The 26,245-nt window shown below is 42.8% G+C and overlaps 2 protein-coding genes across 2 annotated transcripts; one reads left to right on the top strand and one right to left on the bottom strand.

The window, feature by feature from the left end:
* The first annotated feature begins 13,705 nt into the window (after window positions 1–13,705).
* LOC146271141 (uncharacterized) lies at window positions 13,706–18,767 on the top strand. The gene is made up of 3 exons (XM_084706566.1): window positions 13,706–15,524; window positions 16,152–16,807; window positions 18,299–18,767. Exons 1-2 carry the CDS (start codon window positions 14,514–14,516, stop codon window positions 16,701–16,703), a joined length of 1,563 nt encoding a protein of 520 aa, XP_084562692.1. The 5' UTR covers window positions 13,706–14,513; the 3' UTR covers window positions 16,704–16,807; window positions 18,299–18,767.
* A 3,959-nt stretch (window positions 18,768–22,726) lies between these two features.
* Window positions 22,727–25,890, bottom strand: loxl5b (lysyl oxidase-like 5b). Its single transcript, XM_084707308.1, has 7 exons — window positions 24,809–25,890; window positions 24,601–24,709; window positions 24,229–24,366; window positions 23,956–24,112; window positions 23,726–23,821; window positions 23,474–23,589; window positions 22,727–23,398 (listed from the first exon to the last, which is right to left on the bottom strand). Exons 1-7 carry the CDS (start codon window positions 25,743–25,745, stop codon window positions 23,392–23,394), a joined length of 1,560 nt encoding a protein of 519 aa, XP_084563434.1. The 5' UTR covers window positions 25,746–25,890; the 3' UTR covers window positions 22,727–23,391.
* Between the last annotated feature and the right edge of the window lie 355 nt (window positions 25,891–26,245).

Raw genomic sequence — 26,245 nt, 5'->3', positions numbered from 1 at the left:
TCAATAATGACATTTAATCAAGAACATTTTTACTTACATTTTCAGTGTTAATTTAATTGACATTCACTTTAATCTGAAACTGAATCAATGGTTAAAAAATGCTAAATGGTAGCAAAAAAAGTGGCAAAATGATGGCAGGTCATTTGGTCTTCCAACATAGATTTAGTTTCCTCTAAAAGTGATGGAATTATAGTGTCTTGCTGTGCCTAGTAAGCAGGTCTGTGGCGGCAAGCCATGTAGCAAACGTCTGCAGAAATCTTGCCTATGGTCTTTGTTGCATGTCTCAAGGTGAAAGATAATTGTCATGCTCTGAAAAGCGAAGCCATCATAAATCAATATGTAACTTTTAGAAGATCAATATCTCTAATATTAAACCCCAGCTGTCCCCATAGCTGTATAATAATGCATGTATGGGAGAAGTTCAGTCTAATATTCTCATGAGCCCAGGTGATACACGGTAACACAAAGTTGTTGAGAAAGTAGGTGGAGAAGCAGCATAAGTCAATTTGTAATGCAACACAGTGACTTTCTGTTATACAAAACACACACATAATACACTACAACGCTACTTTGTTAATGATCACATCACATGCTTGGGACGATAATGGCCGGGTTTCCCAGATTCGTTAAGAAGCTCTTAACGCTCAGAGCTTTGTAGGAGCATTCTAAGAACGCTCTTAGAATGCTCCTAAGCTCTTAGCATTAAGAGCTTCTTAACGAGTCTGGGAAACCCGGCTAATGATGGTGACAACAAAACAGTGATGAAGATGATGATGATGTAGTAGGCTTCACTCCGGTTCCTGCTGTACTGAGCCAGTTCTCTACACACTGATTCCAGTTCAGTAGGCACAGGAGTGTGCAACCTTGCCTGCCTTCCACTTCTCTGTAAGCCCTCTCCTAACTCTGGTCTGTAAGCCCTCTCCTAACTGTGTCTTTCTAAGCAGTTTAATAGCAGGTTGTGGACAGTAGCTTATTTGATGATCCTAATGATTTGTTAGTTCATCTTTACTGTGGGGAACTCTCCCCTTACCAACAAGTGCTGCATGCTGTACTGTATGTCTAGACATGCATACTTTCATAGAGCATTCCTCTACATTTAACTGGGGCCAAACCTGTCCTATCCCATTAGTGTCCTCTTCTATTACCTCCGAGCCATGAGCGGTTGTAACTCCTAGCAGGCAGGGGAAACTTTTTATTTCATTTCAGAAACTGAACTTAGCCACTGTGAACAAGTCATATTGGTTCAATGCTCACCAGTAAGCTAAGTTCTGTATCTTCAGAAAGTCACTTTGCACCAAGATGAGGTCCACCTGAACTGAAGACAGATGGTCTCAATAGTAACATTTAAAGGCAAGGTCAGTTCATAGGAATAGTAGGATGTTTGAGTTGGTGACGTGTGCTGTGGATCCTAAATTCAGAGTTGTGTTAACGGTCTGCCGATGTGGACCATGTCTGAACTCAGAGCGTCAAGAAAACATTATTAGCCCTGTGTTGTCATGGTTTCAACAACTCAAGTGAGCTTGAGTCTGCAATTGATCTCATTCTTAAAAAACATTAACCTGCGTTACCAAACAACCTCTGTCAATTAGGTTATACTAATCGGATTAAAGTAAACTATGTTGCTGTGTCAGTGATAGCTGTAGCACTATATCAGTTAAGATCCATCTTGTTTTTGTACTCTAAAACAAGAAAAGAACACAATCCGAGAATGATCGAGCATATTGAAAATACACATTGAATTTGATCTACCAAACTGACATGGTTTACCTGCTGTTCTCAGATGTTGGGCTTACATGAAGATAACGCTATTGTCGTGTTCTGTGATCAGAGCGTTAAAGGCTTGAGTTCTGAGAAAAGAGGGTTGTTGGGTAAGCATGCAAAAAGAACACACAGATTCGTATCGGTTTTCTTTCATCCAGGGTGTATGTTTTCATCCTTTTCTTCTGGCGATGGTTTGCAGGAATCTCCTCACTGGTCTTCCAAACTCAGATATTCTGTCTGAGCCCCAGGACAAGGGGTCAGCTTTGACAGTAAACTATTAAGCCGACAAATAGAGATGTCATGACATCATTGCTCATGAGCGGCATCTCTAGCGGTAGAAACCTTTTCAAGGAAGCTGGAGATGAAGGGTTGGTGTCACACACGAGGGAGTCAGTCAGGCCAGTTACCCCCACACAATCCAAACTGACCATTTAATAATAATGACGAAATAATACACATTGGAACAATAGTCAAATACTAACATCAGATGACTTGCCATTTATGATTTGAAGTCCTACTCCTACAAGATACAAGATTAAACTAAAGAATACACAGTGTGTGGGACACTGTTCAGACAAGACTATAAGGAACCTGCAAGATAACAAGGAACAAGCCAGTACAGTATTGTTATTTTCCACTTTTTCATTTCCCCTTTTTTTCTCATACTGGATACATCTTCAAACCCTTGTGAATTTAAATTCAGATGCCACAGTGGGATTAAGCATTGGAAACACGTCTCCTACTCCACGGTGGGTGAGTTTCAAAGGTATCTATGTCAAAATGAAGTTACCTGAGCCAGTCTGTCATTTCTCACCCTCTCTGGAGAACAGAAGCAGCTGCAGCCTTTGTCAAGCCGCTGGCTCCTCTGGCGAAGTAGAATCCAACCTATTGGGATTAAGTCAACAACGGAAACCTACCCTGGTCCCACACAATGATTTCACAATGACAACACTGTTTTGATTCATTTAAACGATAAAGTATAATCTGTGCAGTCCAGAAATGTATTATCTACATAAACAAGCACATGTCTCTGTGATTTTTGCTAGATTAATATATGTACACGTTATTTTTTTAATTTATTTTTTACTTAACATAACAATTACTGTTGTGTAGATACTTAATATTACAGTTAATTTGGTAAGTGTTCTTTTACTGTCTAAGAGAAGTGCATGCATTTAGAATCTAGATCCTACGGTATCTTTTATTCACATTTAATAAAATCTCATATTCAATGTAATTATGTATGAATTTCTCTGCACGTATAGTCACAGTGTGTGTTACACTGTAACTCTTTTTAAGATGATGACAACGTTTTTAAAATTGCATTAAAAAGACATGTTACAGTTAGAGAATTGCGTTAAAAAAGACTCACCAAATTTGACATATTCACTGTGGATAACTGGAAATAGAGTAGGATTATGTCAGGTAGATCTTTTTGCAGCTGAATGCTCCTATGTAGACAAGGGTTCAGCCCCTGAAGATATGCTCTACGAGGGGTGTGTGGGAGAAAGGAATAGAGGGAGTGCGTGTGAAGGAGAGGCAAAGGGAGGGGGAAGGGAGGAGGGAGGGAGGGATGGGAGGACGGCCACAGGTGAGGAATTTACACACCCTCCTACCATACTAGTGGTACAAACTAGTTGAACGTGTGTCAAGACAGTCACTCCTTCCCCACAGAATGTGTGTGTGCGGTGTATTGTGTGTGTGCGGTGTGTACATGTGTGTGTGTGTGTGTGTGTGAGAGAGAGAGAGAGAGAGAGAGAGAGAGAGAGAGAGAGAGAGAGAGAGAGAGAGAGAGAGAGAGAGAGAGAGAGAGAGAGAGAGAGAGAGAGAGGGAACATTTCTGGTTTGTCATTCAAAGATGCACAGCTTAGGAGAGTTTCAAAGGTAAATGCTGCAACATTCAGAACAGTCCCCTCCTGCTCTCAGCTTAGCAATACTGACACTGAATTTCTCTACAAAAGGGCTGTTTTCATTTCAGTTGTCAGAAAGTTGAATATCAGTCTAATCTATTCAATTTACAGTTTAAAGTTCACATCAACTATTGCAATAGAGTGAATGAAGAGATAGACAAAGAAAGAGGGGGGCATGAAGACATGACAGAGAATCAGAACGAGGGCTGCATGTCCCTTCTGCCTGTAAAATGCCTCCATTCTCACAACACGGTCTGAATAATTGTTTTGATTTGAGGGTGTGAAACCTGATATTCCTCGCTTCCATACAAGGGCGGTACGTGTCACTGTCTCTCTACACCAGGGCAGGGAGCTGACAAAGGATAAGCTGTCTGGGGTTTTTTAATGTTACCTTTTAAGACCACTCTGCAGCGTGCTCCTCTCTTAGCCCTAATGCACCCAGTCCATTTAGCAAGGGGGAAAACACTGTGAAACCCAAGAACAAAGGCACCATCGAAACAATTTCAACCGCAGATTGAGCTCATGCCCGCCGAGGGACAGTTGAAAAAACTGAAATGTTATATGTCTTCAGGCCTCAACTCCAACTTGTATTCCTGTATGTCTGCAGTCATAGTTACATCACCTTCGGCAGCCATAAAGGTTTTTCAGTCCACTTATAGCGTCACATAGGTTGTCAGCATCCTTGTCAATGGTCAGCTCATGATTGGTGTGTGTTGGAACTTTGTCTGGTGCCATTGTATATGCTCAAGCAATGTACGAAGACAGGGGAGCGGTTCATGTTGTTTTGACCCATCACTTGACCCCTTCAGTTTTTATACTTGTCTTCCTAAGTTTACAACAGAGGAACTGAGAGTGAGAGAAGGAGGCTCCCTGTGTGAAACTAGATCCAGTATGAAGTGATGGGCAGCTCAGTGGAGCACTGCAAGGTGTCCTGGATGCATTAACCCTAGCTTAATGGGCTCTTTGGCTCCACGGCTCCTCCCTGTCCATTATCTATCCGGGGCTTGGTACAACAGCACAGTCCTACAGACTGCACAACCATCTCCATGAGAGTGCCCCGTGAAAGGCACTCTGCACATTACAATCAAATCATGGCAGTCATGATTACTCAGATTGTCATTACGGCAGCTTTTATGTCATCCTTGCTTCTGAAATTGATACCTCATTGTTACAATTCAATTATGAACTACAAATGTGGAATGTGGGCGATGACAAAGTAGCACAGTTAAACTGTATTTTCCTCCACAAGAAACATGACAAAGCATTCTGCAAAGCACGTGTTGCAGCCTTATCATCTTAGTGAGACAGTTTTAACATTGCCACTTAGTGGTCAAAATGTGCAACATGCGCTGTGTTGGAGAACGGAATATGAATAGCGAATATATGAGTGCTTTGCATACAAAGGAAAAAACTGAAAATGTTAATAAGACGTCTATAAGATGTCTCAATGCCGTTATGTCTATACCAGGTCATGTTAGGTCAGACAGACTTAGTAATAAGGTAGAATTAGACTTCTGATAAAGATCTCAGTACAGTCAAAGATTAACAATCATGGACTAACATCAAAGGGAGATAAACCCAGCTGTATCACAATATGTACTTTGTGAGTGCAAGCCACGGGCACTGATCACACCAATCAATGATCACATGTGACAATGATAGTAAATCAACTCACTGAATCCCAGATTCAACACGTTTGAAAGACTGACTGAACCATTTTAAGACGAACCTGTGAAATATTTTTGACAGTTTCATATCTGAAATATTTTATTTGACTGTTAATTGCTTTTCCCCAGATACACTTGCACTTATAGCAATTCATGTTGTTTAATTGTAACTTGTTTAACGACATGCTCTTATGGTTCTTCCCTTTGGCACTTGGTTGTTCACAATGTGTGCTTCATGTTTTGGCTACTCGCAATGTTTTGGGGCTATCTTGTTGTTATTATCAGACAGTGACCTATGCACTTTGTAAAGCTCTCTCTTGGAAGTCTTTGGATAAAAGCGTCTGCAAAATGAATAAATGTAAATGTAAATCTCATCTGACTGCTGGACTCTGAATTCAGGACTGTACTTCACTGGAAGCTGAAAGTTATATTCTAAATCTAAGAGGGAACACGGCATTTCCCTCCTTGAATTGTAAAAGGAGCGTGTATTTCGTGGTCGAGCGAATTTCGTTGTCAAGCCAAAAAACTACTGCGTCTTTGATTGGTAAAAATGACCTTTCTCTGATGCTGGTGTCCAGAATCTGGGACTTCACTGAATCCAAGGAAGTTAGTAACAGACACAGTTTGTAGGAGGTGAAGTCTCCCTCTGCTGGGGAGAGTTCAGACCGCAGGTTGTGTTCGTCACAGCGTGCGTGTGCTGGCTGAGCAACTCCAGGTGAGACCCTGGCTCAGGGAAAACAACGATCTGAAATGCAAATACCTTGCAAAGAAGGGAGACAGCTTCTGGAAGTTTCAGGCACTAACGGTTGATTGTTCAGATGTTCTCGGTGACGACGAGTAAGGAAAAAGAGCTTCGTCCGGTGTAGGTGATGTCATGGAGACTATGTGCTTCTCCTCTGACTTCCTGTTGGACTCAAGCAGTGAGCAAAAGATCTGCTCAGAAAAGAACCATTGTTTTACTGTGGGATGGTCAAGAGTAGGAACTGGACAGGATGAGCATACTGCTTATTAATAAGTGCAAAAAATCTTTTTACTGAGGCAAAGCTGGTAGAACTTTCTATGCAATAAAACAAAGATTTTATAAAATAACCATCCCAATTAATATTTGGTGTAAAATATTCGACAGCATCATCAAGCCTATTGCTCTCTATGGAAGTGAGATATGGGGCCCACTCAGTCATCTAGACTTTACAGTTTTTCATGATTGCTAAAACACATTTCTTGAAACAGTCAATCAATTTCTCAAAACTGTAAACACAAAACCAAATATTCAAACTCAATTTCCCAAATCTCTGATTCTTCTGGCAAAATCAAACACTCGCTCCTAAACCATGTAACCTGTGTTAAAAATCAAACCATGCTTTCAGATCATAAACACAACCAATCAATATATAAACACTATGGAGCAATCATTAGACACAACACAAAAAATGGAGAACACAGCATCCAGGCCATGTGTTTATTTGTAAAGACACATTTGTTCATGTATAAACAGTAAATGCATTTACGTAGCAATAAAGAAAATGCATTTGGGATTTTTGAAACACTGAATTTTGGAGTTTTCCTTGAGGGTTGAGGTTGTATGTGAAGCCCCCTGTGACATTGCTTGTAAAAAGGGCTTTACAAATACTGTGCATTTGATTTGGTTGGAAAATATTACAGTTACCATCACAACTTACAGTTTTTCACAATTGCTAAAACACATTCTTGAAACAGTCACCCATTTTCTCAAAACTGTAAACACAAAACCTCATCTTCAAGCACTATTTACAAAACCTCTGAATTCTCTTGCAAAATGAAACTTTCGCCTCAAAACAGTTTTACCTGTCCTCAAACTCAAACTTTCACCTCAAAACAGATTTACCTGTGCTCAAAATCAAACACTGCTCTCAAATCATAAACAAAGTGATCACAATGATATACACTATCAAGCAGTCGGTAAACAATACACCAAAAAATTTAAAACACATTATTCAAAACATATAGTTCTCAAGGAGAACGTAACATTTTTACGTAATCTCAAAACTAATTTCATATTTATCCGTCACTGTCTTTTGATGAACGAAAACATTTATCAGAAATTACTACTCTACTTTGCTCTTTGCAATTATTCTTGTTCTTTCTCCTCCTTGTATCCTTATACAGTACTATACTGGCCTTGCATAGTTTGTCACCAAAGGGCACTCTACAAAGTCCCTGTTGGCAACACGAGTCGGGCACAATGTTAGGCAAATCAGTTTGTTTTGTTACACGTTTCTGGATTTTCTTTTTCATTACGTAATATTCTATATTGGCCGATATATCGGAGTACTATACCCTGCATCTCACTACCCACAACTCACTCCTGTTCTTTGTTGATATGAACCTGCAACCAGTCTAAATCTATTGAACATTCAGTACTGTTACTGTAACAAATGGAAAGTACAATGTTCAGGGCCATACCATTTGTTCATTGTACAGTATAGAGCCTACAATGCACTGTACTACAGTATACAATACTATACAGTAAAAGGGACAAAAATCAAAGGAGTAAACATGTGATCAATGTGCTTCTTCTTGTCTTTGGGCTGGGTCAGGGTCATTGACATCACAAGGAATATTTTCCCACCTTCAACAACCTGTTTGCTCTCTGAACTGGCTTATATTGGTTGTGTCACATCATTTGAAACAAGTGAAATCCATTTTGAGTGGTTGTGTTTAGTCAATGACATGTTTTTTCTATTTGTATTTGATTGTTGCCATTTGTGTTTACCAGTATGGATGACATGTTCATTAGAGTGTAGAATGTGTTTTGAGAATGAGAATGTGTTTAGAGTTTTGCTGAAAAGTCTATGTGAGATTTGCAAATTGTGTTTTACCATGTGAAATGGTTTAAGGTACTGACCACAGACTACACAAATAGCTACATGAGTTTAGTCAACTGATAACTTTGTTCAGCCAATGGGTTATAGAGTTTTAGCAATTCAGAAAAACTGTAGTACTGTCAGCAAAGAACAAAGACAAACTGTCTGGTGTGCTGGATCCAGCCTTGAAAACACTCCACACCTATGTCACCACAGGCCAATTCCATTGACTGTAGGAGATTTACCCTGGTATATGGGTTTTACTGTATATATATGTTAAAATGTCCATTCAATATGGACTGCTTTGGCAATACTGCTCAACCCAAACTGTCATATGCGAGAGAGAGAGAGAGAGAGAGAGAGAGAGAGAGAGAGAGAGAGAGAGAGAGAGAGAGAGAGAGAGAGAGAGAGAGAGAGAGAGAGAGGGGAAACATTTCTGGTTTGTCATTCAAAGATGCACAGCTTAGGAGAGTTTCGAAGGTAAATGCTGCAACATTCAGAACAGTGCCCTCCTGCTCTCAGCTAAGCAATACTGACACTGAATTTCTCAACAAATAGGCTGTTTGCATTCCCGTTGTCAGAAGGTTGAATATCAGTCCAATCAATTCAATTTACAGTTTAAAGTTCACCACATCAACTATTGCAAAAATGTACACTGCTTTTTCTTAATGTTCAGCAAATATATTTGTGATGTGACAGTGCATTACTTACTCCTATCCAGTGTACATGTTCCCTTGGACATTTCCTTCTTTCAATATATATATGTTTTTTTGTAATGTAAAATGTAATTTCTATGGCAACAGACAGTGCTCTCTTGTAGCTGTGGGAAAGATGGAGATTTGTCAAAGTTTGATCCAAAACTTCAAAAACACAAAAATACACTGTCATAGATAATTTTCCTCTCAGTCGATAGAGTTAGTCATTACTGTCAATGCCATTCCCTATTCATAGAAACATATAAGACAGATTTAAAATCCCTAGTTTTAGATGGATGTTTGACAGAAGAAATAACTGCAATCGTCCCTAATACCTCCAACTATGTGGAAAAACCTTATGTAAATAACCTTTGTAAATAACTTATCAATAAAATTACAAACCGAAATTGCCTAAGACAAAGAGATAACTTGACAAAGCTCCAAAACGGAAGTAACACACACATAATACGATGCTGCCACTTAAGATAATAGGCGCTTGGTCTTCTTTGGAGACTTGCCCAAAGACTGTGTCAGCACACTGAGGTTAACCACAACCCAGAGAGCCACTCTGGATGAGCTTCAACACACATCGTATATAACTGCCCATCTCTTTTTGATGAGGGATTGCTCAGCACTATTAATACTGTTAGTATACACGCTGGGTTTATCATTTTGATATGTATTCTCAGAGCTATGCTGGGAACACATCTCAGCAAACGTGGAACTTTCTCAGGGATGCACTGTGATGAATAGCCGTTCTTTGACCTTGTCTGTCTTCTCGCAGACTCAACACTGTTCAAATCCTCAGCCATCTCACTTTGCCTCCTTTTCTTGTGAGGAAATCTCTTGATCGAACATGACTACATAGCAAAAAATACTTCTTTGAATTTGGATGAGACCTAGGATTATTGATGAACAGTTAGATTACAGTTTATTTGGATACTATCAGGGGTGTCTGAGGGACTGTCAACATAAGGAAAAGAAATGTGCTAATGTCTGAAGCTCAGCTACCTCTTTGAGCTTTATCACTCGTGATCAACAAATACTGTTCATTACCATATAAATACTACATTATTATTACTCTTTTACCACTCTATAGTACACTCTATAAATATCAATATTACCATTCAACCCTAATGGAGAAAGATGAGGCAGAAAAAAGGCCAGCCTTCTTCCATCACTGCCCATTTGTGCTGAGTTACCTCCATGAAACCACACATTTGGATAAGTAGTTCTTCTTTTAAATCCAATTCCATTTAAGATCTCACAGCTATTCAGTGTGTCATAATCCCAGCTTTTAGTGCTAAACAAAGTAATGACCATGAACTATATCACACAGTGGGAGTGTCACAATTGTCCGATTTTTATAGACCGAACTCTTTTGTCCCAAGTTAATGAATGTTGCTAGAACATAACAGGGTCGGCCAATTCCAAAATGAAAAAACAATCTTTTTGCCATCGGGCTTAAAATGTATTGTAGCTCATAACTTGGTCTAATGATATAACTACTGAACTGAAAACAAATTAACTAATTGATGAGAAAGAAAGTTCTGATATCCCCACATCGCTCTGCCTCCACCCTTACGTGATGAGTTTGCAATAATGATCGTCTGGATGAATAATATATTATCTAATACAAGACTATCTTGGAGAAACTAACACCCATGTTACAAAAAAGTCCATGTCACCATATATGTCCTGGGGCTTGCATCCCATTGCACTGACATAATTGTTTGAATGGGCAGTCCCTGTTCCGGCCACACTTTATCGTTGCCAGGATGTATCATGAGGCAAGCTGACATGTTCTCTTACAGTGTCTTATATGACCAATGTGTCGTTTGTGCTACTGGAGCCCCTATTTAGATAATTCCTGTACTCACTGTGCTAAAAATACACTGTCCTTGTGCTCCATCAACACAACCAAGTCTTCTTTTGTCTGCTTTTTCATGTCCCCAATTGTGTTCAAAGTGTTCACATCGGGAAATACAGTAATTGCAATCTTCTGGGTGAGAGAGAAAGAAGGAGAGAAAGCGAGCGAGGGAGAGATTTGAACCCTTTTTTCAAGGCATAATTTCACTGTTGGCCATGGCAACAGGCTCACCTGGACACTTAGTGTCACAGTTTGACTACAGTACTCAGTATTCTCATCTAGTATAACAGCACAGACATTTTTTGATTCACATCTGCTAGCTAAAAGAAGTACTTGTTATCTGTATTTTTCAGAGAGGTTTTGACGAACACAGCACATGCCCTACAGTGAGTCAGATCACGTACGAAAATCAATCTTGTTAGAACATGAGTGTTTGCATATGTGCCAGTATGCTGATTACTGTGTTAAAGCTGTAAGGGCAACTCAAGTGATCAGTATAACTCTGATACTAACTCTGGGCTTAGGTTATGTTCAAACTACATGCGTGTGTTTGGTTCGTTAGTGGATTGAGTAATCTTGGATGTCTTGGCTGGAAGCTGTCCGTTGTTTGATAATCCTCTTCAGAACAACACATCCTTTGTGTCCCTAAACAGAGAGCATGTTGGGACTTTCCTGCAATGTCATATGAAACTGAAAAGACCCCAGAGATGCCACTGGTTTGTTCTCCATGTTCTTCTTAAATGTTTGTGAGGCTAATGTTTTGTTGTGAGTAAGAGGGTCAGTTTTGTACAACTCAAAGTAAAGCTGCCTGGCCGTTGACAAAATACTATTTCTAGATCACTCTCACAAACCCTCTTACGTCGCAAGTTTCTCAGATCTTAGGTTTCCATGGAAACGTACATCCAACATGACTACTCACCTATCATCTGGAAACAACTACATTTGTGAAAGGGGGTTGTGAGGGCAGAGAAAGTTAAAATGTCACTTTGGACAAAGGTGTTTGACATCCCATGGACTTCTCCATAGCAGGTACACATGAATAGCCTCTGCATTAAAACATCGAAGCACACAGTGAGAGTACACGTGAGAACATCTGGCAGTGACTCTGTCACCAACAGTGTTATGATTTCACTATACAAGCACATCAGCATGTCTAATGACCATATTACCTCACATTGACATCTGGAGACATATACAGCACCCATGCAGTACATGAAGGGTATATTATGGCATCCTATGCATTTTACAGTAATGAGGTCACACAACACATTGTCTAACCTACTGAGGTGTCTGTAATGGTCCTCTGACAGCTTCATTATCCGTTGTCTTACTAGGTCAGGATGACCTTATCCAGGACGCACATACAAATGAAAAGCGTTTTGCTTACTCTACCTCTTGCATGTCCCCCAGCAGTTCAGTCAGGCGAGAGGCCGACAGACCGACTCAATGCACTGAGAAACCAGAGTGGCACAAGCAAGCCTTCAGGGGGGTAGCTTTCCCTTTTCAGTAAAGCAGACAGGCCTTCTTAAAAACACACACAAACACAGTCACACAAACATTACGACACACACACACACACACACACACACACACATACACACAGACAAGCACACACTACAGACATTTACCTATCCACCCACCCACACACACACACACACACACACACACACACACACCCACACACAAACGTACACACAGGTAAACTCATGAGATTGCTTTGCAGCTCTGTCAAGCACCTGTGTGGAAAAACACAAATACACTCAGCTAAATACACAAACAAACATGTTCGCAAACTTGAATTCACACCCCCGTGCACGCAATACACACTATGTGTATTACATAGTCTGAGAGGAAGGGGAAAAACTATCTATGTGTGTGAGTGTGTATGTGTGTAATTTTTTTTATTTTCCTTCGTTTGTGTGTTCACTTGTGTGCGTGTGTGGTTATGCATATCAATGTCTGCTCAATAAAATGTCTGTTTTCTTGTCTATTTCCTCATCAGAACATCTATGACAAGATTGCCCATGCTCAGGATGGCTGTATAAATTCCCTTCATCCTTTGCTATTATTCACAGTACTCTCGATTTGAAGCCATTGTCTTCAAAGTCAGCTGTGTTTTCTTTGAAAACAAATACCTTGGCCTGAACATTTAGAGCAAAGAGCCACAATACAATAGTTGCTGTGCTATTTTTGAAAACAAAAGATATGTGAGCTGGTCTTGGTCTGTCCTGAAGCTGTCTATGTGTTACATAACATATACAAACAGACGTTGTTTTGAAGGAGCTTTCTTCAGACGTAGATTGTGCATATCTATACTTGACAGAGGTATGAAATGATAAGATGCCGTCTTCAGTCAGTGTCAATTCAGAGTAAGTATTTGCTAAACACTGTGTTTAGCTGTACTGAAATTATTAGAATGGGACCTCAGTATCCCACAGCATTGGATGAAAAACTGTGTATTGCAATAAAGCACAATATTTATCAGAATTTGAGAAATGGGCTTTGCCAGACATACCAGCTGTCTCAACAGATCAGTGTGAAAGTGTATGGGAACTCACCATACCATATTAGATAGAAGATAAAAAGAGATATACAGATTGAGATGTTTGAGAGAAAGTGTGATAGCCAGAAAGAGAGAGAGGAGTGAGAGAACCAGAGAACCAGAGATTGAGATAAAGTTTCCAGAGTGGAAAACAGAAAGATAGAAAGAGAGAGAGAGAGAGAGAGAGAGAGAGAGAGAGAGAATCTGAATGGTTATGACAATTTTACCTCCTTGCAAAAGGCAGTGCCTCTCGTCTCTCATATACTCTGCTTGGTCTGTGTGTAAAAAAAAAAGGCAAAAAAGAGTCTACTCCACCCCTTGCTCTTCCCCTCCCTCCCTCCTCCCTCCTCTCCTCCCCTTCCCGTCTCAGGCTGAGGAATCCCAGTAAGGCGGCAGTGTTTCATTGAAGAGTGCCCGTTGCTTTAGCTGGGGCTAATGATCCCTGTGCCGGAGTAGAGACACACACCGCTGCAGTTCCGGGGGCTCGACTAGACACAGACATCCAGGAACGCATGTGAAGGAAGGAGAGAAAGAGGGGGGGGAGGAAAATCCGTCCTGGAAGCTACCGTTTTGTGTGAGCGAGACCAAAAAAGAGCGCTGAGTGAGGTGAGGTAGAGAAACGGAGGGGAGAGAGAGGGGTGGGAGTGGAGGGGAGGAAACGCAGGAAATGCACAGCTGAGTGAGACGGGAAGGCTGCGGCAGCAACTGAGACAGAACTACCAGGAGGGAGAGGTACAAAGACAGAGAAAGACAGACAGAGACAGAGAGAGAGAGAGAGAGATAGAGAGAGAGAGAGAGAGAGAGAGAGATAGAGAGAGAGAGAGAGAGAGAGAGAGAGAGAGAGAGAGAGAGAGAGAGAGAGAGAGAGAGAGAGAGAGAGAGAGAGAGAGAGAGAGAGAGAGGAAGGTGGAGAGGGGCCCCCGAGCAGGAAGGAGGGCTGCAGGGAAAAGTTGAAAAAGTGCGAGAGAGGGGTCAAAGAAAAGAAAGAGAAGGCAAAGAGAAAAACAAGTAGAGGAGAGAAAAGGAGAAACAAAAGGGCAGGAAGAGGGGGAGGGAACTCTAAGGTGAGGGGGAAAAAAAGGAGCTGAAGAAAGTTTTTCTGCTGGTGAGTGCTAGATGAAGAAAACAGCTTGAGCGAATGGCTAGCTTGGAGAGCCGGGAGGGGAGGAGGAAACCAGTTGTTTTCTAAGGCGTTTTCCACTGCGACCTTGGGACTGTTTCTGACATGTTCTCTGACTCCACGCGGACGGGACACAACAGGTTCCAGCAGCAGAACGTCTTGTGCCACTGTGGCTACTGTGCCCAGTATGGGTCCCCTTACCCTGGTGTGCTGGGCTACCCCCGAACTCCGCCGAAACAAGCTCTGGACCACCCATTGCTGGACTGTCGGACAGACAAACACTCCCTCTTCCTGAATGAGGTGGAAGGGGGGGACTTTGGCCTGGAGAGGGAGGGAAGAGATGGTCATCGCAGCCCACAGAGGAGACCTGTGTTTACAGGGCCGGGTCCGTACAGCCAAATGGACAATTTTAGCCAAAGCTGCTCCTGGGATTTCCACCCGGCCCACTGCAACTACCCAGCGGTCCGAGACCAGGGGGAGAGACACTATTCGCCTGTGCGGGGAGAACAGTGTGGCGGCTGTGTCATCTGTGGCGATGCAGGGATGCTCCCCTTCAACGCCAGGCATGCGCCGCAGCTGCCCCTCCCACCAGTCCAGTTCAAAGGTCAGCTGAGGCCGAGGCCTGTGAACTACAGGCCTGAACCTGAGCAACGCTGGGGGTGTGGTGGTTGTGAACACTATCCTTCAGACACGCGTGTACCCGAGCACTTCCACTCCCCTCCTGCCGTGACAAATGGACACTGCGTGCCGAGACCCTTGTTCACCCGGGCAGGGGAGACCAGAGATAGCCATCTAGACTGGAACAAAATGAGGGGAAGATCAAAGGGAAGCTGCAGCCGACATCAAGTTTCTCACAAGTCTTTCTTCTCCACTGAGGTTCCTCAGAGGGACTTACACCATCCCCTGAGAAGGCCCAGACTCCTCCCTCCCTGCAGCCCGAGCATGGTTCACGCTGGAGACCCCGAGAGGAAGGACCTGGTGACGCCCCAGGGGTCCGACCCAGAGAGGCTGAAGGGGGGGCCGGGGGGGTCTGTCCGGGACCAGATCCGACAAGTGGTTACGGACTTGGAGGGGGTTTTGGGGGATCTGAAGCAAGTCCATGTTGAAATGAAAGAGGTGAGATGGATTTTTGTGAAGGTCTAAACCTTATGCTTGCATTCGCTTTGATTTGGTTGATTGGTCATTTTGATTTGATGCCTGATGTGTCTTCGGATGTTCTGTTGCTGCTCGAACCGTTAACATGGTTTTAAAATTCCATCTACTCATTGTCCTGTTAGAAAGAGAAAAGATTGCTCAGAGCAAATGTGATATGAAAGAGGTCGGAGTATTGTTTGTGACTCACTTGCAATGAATTAGAGCAATTTGTACTGACCTTTTACCAGCAAGCCTCTGCTGAAATTGGCAGAGATGTGCACAGCACATTAACAAGCCAAGCCTCCAGACCATTTCTAAATGATGGTTTGCTTTTACTGTGTCCATTTGCAGAGGTGATGCAAAAAGCAACATCAACTCGTGAATGCTTGATTTAGCAAACCCAGCATCAGATTTCAGGGTACAAATAAGGACAAAACAACGATGTATCCAAATGTCGATGTATCCCTTTATGTAGAAACATGTTATAAAACAACCTTAAGACCCTGATGAAAAGATCAGTGTGAGATACCTGGTGACATTAAAAGTGTTGTTATTCAAGGTCTGGACAACATAGTCAATCTCCCTAACAGGCTTGTTATTCTCCTCTAGGTGGTCCAACAAATTGACCGTCTGACAGCTAACATTGACTTCAGCAAGGAGAGTCCTAGTCCCAGTTCAATTGAAGACACCCCCCACCCAGGAGCCTTGGGTGACATTCAAGTTTACAACCACAAGACCAATGGAGCACTGCCACCGAAATCACAGCGAGACACAGCGGACACGGTCATTCTACAGACAAACTCCCCGTCCCCCGTCTACATGGCGTCAGTGGTGAAAACCAACCGCGTCATGCCGCCAAGCCCCCAAAAAGACCTTCACCCTGACCGACGTGGCGTCAACGGGCACCTGCCTCTCCCATGCCCACTCCGAGACACCAACCGTGAGACTCAGCTGGACTCGACCCCACCTTCCCGTACTCTAGACCCCACCGTCATAGTGGGGAACAGTACTTCCCTATCAAGGAGTCAGAAACCCCCCCCTTACCCCCACAATGGACGTGTGGAGAAGACTAGCAAGGGGCTGGCCCCACCTCCACCCACCCTCCTCAGAACTCCCCCATATCCTGCTGGGAAACCCAGGCAGAGCTCCAGTATGGTGTAAGAAAATGGGGGGGGGGAGCAGGAAACTTGAGGCCCAGGGCCTGAAACACGAGACGGGAAGACTCCGAGGTGGTCTCACAGGGACCAGGCTGGAGATAAATTGTGGTAAGATTACAGAGGCACACTTTACAATGTTTACATTTCCAGTTTACTGGAGGATGGATTTAGGGAGTAAATGTTACCGTAAATGTTGTTACGTTTGGGAAGGAGAAAGCAAAAGGATGACTTTACAAATGCATGAAAGAGAGAGAGAGAGAGAGAGAGAGAGAGAGAGAGAGAGAGAGAGAGAGTGTGAGAGAGAGAGAGAGAGAGAGAGAGAGAGAGAGAGAGAGAGAGAGAGAGAGAGAGAGAGAGAGAGAGAGAGAGAGAGAGAAAAGAGTGCGTGGAGTAGTCTGAGAGCACGGGGTCTGCTTTCGTTCATGTCACATGATTTCCCACTTCTCAGTAAGTTTGTCATGACTTCAGTCGAAATGCGTTGGAGGGAGTTGAATCCCTTCTGGCACTTGCGAGACTGCCAGCGAAGGACATATCTTGCTTCCCCCGTTACTTGATACATTAAGAAGACAATTATAGTCATGAGTCAACATCAGAGTCTTCACAACTAACTAAGAATTCCACCTCTGTGTGGAGGCCAGGATTTGTATTGAATAGCATTGACTCAGAAATATAGGAAAATAACACTTACTGTAACATTTCTATGAATTGGAGAATACTTGCTGTAGGTGGTAGTCAAAATGACTGCGTGGTGGTGAGGGAGATTTCTGCCTTTCTTGTGGATACTTCCCTCTTGTGCAGAATATGTGTAACTGCAATCTGTTTTTCAAGGCCTTCTCAAAGTTGGGCAAGTACAATCTGGTTTGAATCATAAAGACTTTGGACACATGCCAGAGTGGAATGAGGCAAACCCTCGTTATATTTGTGATGGCCATATAAACATAAGCACATCAGACGTTGTTCACCATGGCTGTACGTTTTTCTGAGGTTTCAGCAACAGTGAGACAAGCTCCAGAAGCGACAAAGGCTGTGGTTTTTATTTAAGACCAGTCATCTGCACTTGAATGTTTCGAATTAGAGTCATTGTCTGAAATATGGTTTGATTGCATATGGTTTGCAATTATCATCAATATGATTATCTTCTGCCCCTTTCAGACAATGAACCACCAAATTTTTTTATGATAATTCATTTTTATTGCTGGTCTCACCCCATTCTCCATTCTTAGTAACAGCATGAAATCAGAAAGATTAAATCAGCTTTCAAAAATAAACATGCTAACAAAAGAAAAACATTGTATATAATTCAACCATCTGCATCAATGAGTCATTACTTGTCGAATGGTAGGCTGAGTACCGAGATATGATTTGTTTTGTACAATCAACCATGCACATCGAGCTACACAAACAATCACATTTATTCAATATTGACACTACTCATTCAGGCAAGGCTGAAAGACTCACAAACATGCAGTTCTCTAGCCAATGACTACCTGACTGAATGACTCTGTCTACCTGTACTTATGCAGAGAGGGGAAAATGACATGGCATGACATGGTAAAGAATAAACTCAAATTATAAAAGGTTCTTTTCTGTCTTTAACAGGAGTTGCCACAACAGAAATAACATGTCAGGGTGGAGAAGGAGCCCGGCCCGGCCTGGAGATGGGGGTATTTCCAAAGGAAAACTCTCCATAAAGTTGAGTGAATCTACATTTTATGCAGGAATACACAGACCAGGGCAGAATACAGTAAACTTCAAGGAAATAGAGAGTGAACACTTAAAGCGTGTGCAGCGATCATCTGAGATGTGTGCTGTGAGCCCTTCAGTGTTAACCCAGCCACTCTTCATCCTCTAAGCTGTATGGTGGGAGACTTGCCAAAGACAAATGGAAAAATAACTGGTTGTTGGTAGAAATGTATTGCATTATGATTCAGATGTGCACTTGTATGTGGACATGTCTGTCATTTTCTAATACCAAATACAAAATGATAAGTGATCATTTTGAAAATGTTGAGTTTCTTATGACAGAGTGGAACAGAGCATCTTATAATAAACATGACTGATGATCTAATTTGACTTTTTCAAATGCTTTACCTTTCGGCTTTAGGAAATCATGGCCCACAGTTTGTTCTGGTCTCTAACGAAAGCTATGTTCTGGCTGTGTGTGTCCCTTAGTGACTCAGACAGCTCAACGTGTTAAGGCTGTTTCTCTCTATGAACTGAAGAGGGCAGTCTTGATGATGACAATGCTGTGTGCTGCACCCGTCAGACTAACGTCTGTGGTTCTGTTTGTTTAAGTTGTCTCAAACTTTTACCACTTCACCCCGAGAGGCTTCTTTTTCGAGAGTACACCCCCCCCCCCCATCTCTGTGTCCATGTCTATTCACCAGCTCCTTCTGCGGTTTACCACAAAACACATCCGAACACACACGCAAACGCTCACACATACAAAATAACACACACACACACAAATGTGACACAAGACCAGCAGCGTCTCGCATTTCTCCCAGAGTTGGCGTAAAGGTGTGTTGACGAATGACCAATGTAGACAAGTGCAAACTCTGACCACCGACACTTACGCCCGCTGTCTCGGGGGCTAGGAAAGAGTGATGTGCGTGCGGATGTTGAGGGGTGAGGTTGTAAGTAGTCGCTAAGCCAATGAAGGTCTAACCATAGTGGTAGAGGTCACAGACCAACTGACATTTTTACCTGTCAAACCATCAAGAAACATGCAAGTAACTGGAATAATTGGCTTAAACGTCACAACACGCATACTGTAAAATCCTGACATACTTATTGATGTGCTGCCTGTTCTGAATTTTTTTTTCACCTAGATCAATACTAAACCTCTATATTTTTCAGAGGAGTATCTTTATTAACAAACATGATTTAATAAGCACAAACATAGTTTCAGATCAAAATAAATGAAACCAAAATTGCGGCCCTGTACTCAGAAAACCATCAGATCTCCAAAGCCCACAAGGCTTTGAACCAACTGCCTGCCAAGGCTGTCTATTCTCTCTATTCGTCTCCTCAGACAGACGGCACTAGCTGCCCTCTTGGCCGTGCCTCCTTTGTAAACAGTCGAATCACTCTGGTATGTACGCTAGAGTCCTTACCAAGAACAACACCCCATCTTGGTACACCACCACCTCCTGTTTGCCTCCTCCACTCAAAAATAATAGGATTCCCTTTGCTATTAATACAGCAGGTGTGTGCTGACAAACAGTCTGTTCTCGCTTCTGGCTGTGATTGTCAGAACTTCAGGGGAAAAGTTCATAGGGTTCTAGGCTGTTTCTTACAGTAAAGAGCTTGTCTGAAGACATTGTTCTGCAGGTATGAATGTACAGCCAACTGTTTATTCTTACTGATTGCAGCGTCTGTTGGGAAGAACGCACCATGGGATATCACTGAGACTAAACAAGTCTTAAAGAGCATGTCTGGGCCTAGCCACAGTAAGGTGCTAGGAGGTACACCCTGTGCTCATAAATGTAAGGGTCAACAGTGGAGAATTCTGGAACACAAAAACATGCGACAAGGGATGTTTCATTAGTGGAGAAAGCACCTCAACTGCCAAATTGATTGAAGTAGGGACTCAGACACAAGCCACAACTGTGGCAACAAGTACCATACGTCACCTTAACACAATGTTCCTGGGTTAAATGGTACAGCAGGAGAAGACAAGACCCCCTTCAAATCTGGGAGAAGTGAAGCAGTTTTAACAGGTAGAGTGGGACAAATTGGAAGTTGAGAGATGTCGGGAAAGCATCTGTCACAATGAAGTGCTTGATTACTGTTGTTGATTTCTAAGTCATTAACCGCTGAATAAAACTCAAAGGTTCGGATAAAAGTGGGACTGACTACTTTGGCAATTTCGATGAAGCTGTGTCCTTTGAGGTCACAATTATGTGCGTAGGTTTAGTGATAACATTATGTTTAATGTTTTTAAAAACCCTAACCAGAGAAACCTTAAGCTAATTATCCACAGGATGTTAAAAAATCGAATAAATCAACAACAATCAAATAATAGGTTTGAGAAGGCCCACACACAACTCAAACCTTCTTTCAAAAAGATGAAGATAAAAACTCAATAAAAGTCAGGGCTGCAACACCAGGTTATACCACCTATCCCTACTTTAACAGAGGTCTCCCTCCCAGAGGAAAGAATCCAGCAGATGACGACTATGTATGGTCTCCAGAGTTTGGTAAGCGGGGACAATGTTTAGACTGTATGTTGGTGGAGATGTCTGCCAGTTGTATAAGTGACCCATGCAAGGATATGAGCGTGCCTGCATCAGGCCCATCACGTGTACAGTATGTTATGGCTCAGCCCAGCACTATTCTTCATCTCAATGAGATGACTGAGCACTTGAGGAATTTCTCTGCTCTGTGCCTAAACCAACCTGCCAGTGAGAGGACAGACGAGCCTGCACGTTCTGCTACTGTGCCTCACTGTCTCAGTGCCCCTTATATGTCAAATCTGACCTGCTAACATCCTGCCTAGCTTTCCCTCTTAACACCTTTCCCCACACATAGTCCACCTACGTGCAGGTATATTTGGGAAGAATGTCAATGTTTACCAGCAGTATTTGTAGTGTAAGCGTTCCAGACAGGACTCAGCTGGAGGGTGAAGCTCTGATGGCACGCTGAGGTAGACCAGATTCCTCCGTGGGCAACCTACCGCAGCACTTCCTGCTCAGAAGCTGAACACTGGGCCGTACGGATGAGCTGGATGTGACACGGTTCTGCCGAGGTCTGGTGTTGACGAACACAGGCGTCTCTGTGGGCCCGCCGTCGCGCTTGCTTGTGCAAGGCTAATGAGCGAGGCGTGCTCCAGATGTCTGAGCGAGCCAGCGTGGGGGAGTCTGCATGCCCCACAGCTGAGCAAACAAGCCCCATGTCTTCTCTCCAACATGACATGTTTGAAATGACAGGCCCGTCCAAAAAGGCAAGGAAAGGGTGAGATAGCGGTGGAGCCCAGTAAACCTTGAGTACTGAACCTTGAACGCTCTTACTCAAATAACCCTATGTTCAGTGTGTAATACTGCTGGCACTTTTGACCTGAACGGAAGAGTGTAACGAGAGTGTTCTCCACCAATAAAGTGGTGCTTCGCTGAGATCGTCATCATCTGTAAATATTGGGGTGGAATTCCTAGACAGACTGGAATGGAGTTGACTAAAAGGGAGCGAGGGAGAACTTTCCAGACTCTTTCAATAACATAGACAATCTATGCTGGCAGACTCATCCAAGTGGAGTCCAGAGTAAACTATTTGAATTGCTGTTGATATTAATGCCCATTGTTCTACCTAAATTGAATGTCTCTCTTTCAGATGTGCCATGCATGCTTGAAGACAACACATTCAACCTCTATTGTCAACATGTCTGATATAATGACAAGGATACATGTTCTTCATTAGCGTCAAGGACCCCACCCTCTCCCCACTCCCCCTACTGGTGGTCAGAAATATAGACTGGGTACGTGTTTCATTTGAAAAATGCAGAGAAAGGAGTCTCTTTCATTCGTCTGCCGTTGGCGGGGCTTCAGTGGATATGACATGGCAGTTTAACATCCTTCAGCCTCTGTCTTCACAGGGCCCTGTCAGTAAACACAACACAAGCTGCCTCTGGGGCTGTTTGCTGGGGCCCTGGCATGGCCCCCATAAGCACAAGCTCAATCTGCACGCACCCAACCAGCCAGCTTAAGTCTCCTGAGTCTCAAATGTTGACAGGAAGGATGGAAGGAGAATAAATGCAGCAATTTAAAAAGCTAAGTTGAGCTATAGTATAGAGATACGAACGTTACAGTGCCCTTTCTAACACAAACAAACAAACAAGCAAGCTAGGCTTAACTGAAAACAGACAGGCATCATGCAGTAGATAAATGCCTTCTAAGAAGGGAAGATTTTTATATAATTTGCAAAAAATCATGAACATTGACAGCAAAGATTTGTGACTGAGCAGGGAACACCTACTTTACTCCAATAATGGTCTGAATAGCACCTGTCACATAAAACAAGGGGACAAAAATGTGAGCGTCTTGGTAATATACACACTCTATTTACTGTGTTTATTGTGTTTTGCACAACATCAACAAAATTACAATGATAATAGGTTATAGCACATAAATACAATTTTACATGACATTACTTTACATTAAAAAAAATACTTTCACTTACACATGCATACACACTTACAAAGTGAATGGAAATATATTACCTAATTGATATTCTATACAGGCTGAAGAGGCACTTTCAATTAATTTATGTGGCCACCAAGTGGTTAAACACAACTGCAATCTTTTAAACATGCATGTCAATACTATCATATTAATGCAACATAACATTCAAGCATAAGTTCAAATTCAAGCAGTACCACAATTATTTTATTCATATAATACAAAAATAGCCATATGCAATGGATTTGTCACATACAAATTGTTAAGCTTGTGTAGTGAAATGTATGCTATTTAATTCAAATACCAAAAAATAACAATTGTTTCATTTGCACAACGTGAACATTTTGCAAACATAATACTCAATGCAATCTAGTAACACATACGCTGATGGAAGGATTGCTGCACAATTTTACAAAACATTCTATACAAAGCAACAACTGTAATATTGTTGCTGTATACAGTACTTGGAGGTGCTCACTGGAAAGCACTTCAATGTTGTTCCACGTTTTTTCTTTAGTTTCAACCCCTGTTAATAGAGGAGAGAGATTAGCATGCCAATCTTAGTACAGACATTACACACTTTTCATTTCAAACATCTTACCTCGTTACCCGACAGTTGCGTGTCTGGACTTGCGTGCCAGTGTACGTGATGTCACACCTCACCACGTTGTTGGAAAAATCAGACTCTTGGACATGAAAACTGGGATTGACTGTCACCTTGAAAATATAAAACACCATAAATGAGCACCATTTTCAAGAGTCCTAAAGAATCGAGGAAATGGCTGGGTCCATGTGCAGGTAACAGAAAGACATATTGACAGACATTTGTAGAGAACAACATGAACGATATTACCTTGAGTACATAGTTCCCAGGTGGCACATCAGTAATGTCAATCCACTGACAGTCAATATTGGCAGCATAGGTGTCATGGCAGCCTGGACTCAACCCCTGCCCAGCACAAGAAAATATATGAAATGTACATACCAAATACACCTGTACCAAACAATGTGTCATTAGACAAATTATTAGACAAAGGACTTTGACTTGACATCCTGGTCACACGGGAGAGTACAGTACAGTACCTGTGTATGTGCAGTGCAGGCATAGCGTCGCCTAAATCCAGCATCACAGCCAGTGTCCTCCAGGCAGAAGCTGGCCTTGTGTCCCTCTGCCACCTTACGTCCAGTGGTGACTTCCAGTAGGTCATAGTTACTGAAGGCGTCCATGCTATGATAATGCCTGAGAACAGTTGGAGGGAGTTGGAAGAAAAGTTAGGGACATGTTGGAGACTAGAGACTGGAGGTTATAGAGAGCAATGGTCCAACCTTGGGCCAGGGGGGGGTGGACATACTCACTGGTGGCAGCTGTGCCATTCCCACTGGTGTCTTGGTTTTACAGGCAGGAAGTCAGTTGTGCCTTGGTTCTTTACCTTCTGAGGGAACCGTAGAAGCACTCTGTAGTCAATGTCTCGCACAGTGGGGCTGTATGCTGACCTTGGGAAAACCAGGGGAAACATATGTATACACATGATAAGATAAGGTCCGTGTCTGAACTAGGACGATGTCATTTAAATGTTTTCATGCAGTAAGTGTGTGGTGAGATCATTTCCTTCCTGTGAAATACAGTCATTCACACAGGAATAGGACAATAAATAGATCATGTTCAATGTATTGTCACATAGAAAAACGAAACAGGTCAGAAGGATGACGAAGCTTCAATCAAGTTACCTGGCAAGACAATTTTCCTCAGCTGCACAGCGCAGAGCGTACATCTGCATGCGCTGGATGTAGGCACCGGACTGGATAGCATAGGGGTCTGGAATGAGATCTGGGAGTCCTGTTGGAGATAAACGTTCATTTTAAATGTAGGTGCTGAACAGCTAACTTTTAAAACCCTGTGGCTTTATGGTTGGTAACAATAAGCCAACAGTCTCACCATTCTGAAAATATCGTGTTCCGTATCCAGTGCCAGGTGGTGGACGACGCGTCCTCGCAACTGATCTTCCCCTTGAGGGGTACATGTTGTAGAAAACGGAATTCCTGTGATTTTTCAATGGATTACGAGGGTCATCCCCGGCCATTTCTTCGCCGTTAGTAGTGGCTTCGTTTGATGTACTCTCACCGGGACCGAGGGCAGGGCCCTGAACGTCAGAGCCAACATGTTCCGAGTTTGAGTGTTCTGTTTGTATAAGTTGTGTAGAGACAGATGCCTCCGCCTCCGGGCGCACCTGATTGTAACTTTCTCCAGGCGCAGACTCACTGCCTCTGGACGGTGATGTAGGAACTCTCGACTGAGCATCACTATTCGCATTCTGAGCTGCAAGAGGCCCTCTTCTCTGTACCCCACTCCCTGAGAATTCGGGTAGAATTCCGTGCGTGGAGGCATTTATTCGGTATGTGTACTCTGGGGTGTAGCGCCGTGCGCCAGGAGACCCTGCAATTCCCTGTCGGTATGGGAGCTCCGGCTGATGTCTTGCTCCTGACGCGCGACTATTGGCGGCCATATATTGTCTATTGTCTTGTCCATGACCAATAGAACCGGGATCGACAGCATTGTTACGGTCCCTTGAACCACCGCCAACATGTGAATCCAATTGCCCGGTTCTAGTTTGAGATGTTCCTTCACGCGCTCCCCTGGGTACGGAATGGCCGGTGCCATCTCTTCTGCTGACAAAGACCCTGGATTGGCTTCTTGGGCGCACCGGCGCATGGTACTCTGATCCAGTGCTCATCAAACTATACACCTGACCGTTGTTCTCCCACTGAATTCTATGCCGCCACGGGCCGACGCGCTCGCGCGGCGGTTGCTGTCCTATGATGAGGTGAACCAATCCTTGCAGCAAGTAGAAAAGTAAAACAGAGCTCTTTGCCATTTTTAACGCCACTTAGAATTCACAAGATAAACAACAGGGAAACATATGACTAGGCCTACTTTACAGAAAAATGCTGATTTGTAGAAATGGAATAGAAAGAAATGTGCGCTATCCGTTCCAGTGCTTGCGCAGCATAGCCTGTCAATTCCCGGGACCGACAGTTGGAGAGAACAGGAGTGTCGGATCTTTCACTCATTTATCAAAATGGACTAGTTTACTTACGCATGCACAGAAAGCACGAATTTCGGGAGAGAAGACTTAACCCATTCTTTCCGGCAAATTTCAGTTACACAAGGCTCAGACAATGACGTGTACTGAACAAATGTTACACTCCCGTGTCACCATTGGTCTTTCCAATCTTAGTAGCATACGTTTTTCGTGTATTTTCAGACAGTATTTTCATAATTTCACTTATATTTGGTGAATCTACTTATGTTTGGGTTATCTTTAGGCCTGCTTTGACAAAGGGCAAAGTAGCTGTGGACCATTATTAACAATGT

Source organism: Hypomesus nipponensis, chromosome 10, assembly GCF_054491055.1.
Source record: "Hypomesus nipponensis isolate SF chromosome 10, ASM5449105v1, whole genome shotgun sequence".
NCBI lineage: Eukaryota > Metazoa > Chordata > Actinopteri > Osmeriformes > Osmeridae > Hypomesus > Hypomesus nipponensis.
Note: the sequence above shows the minus strand (reverse complement) of the source record. Positions and strands in the feature narration are given on the sequence as shown.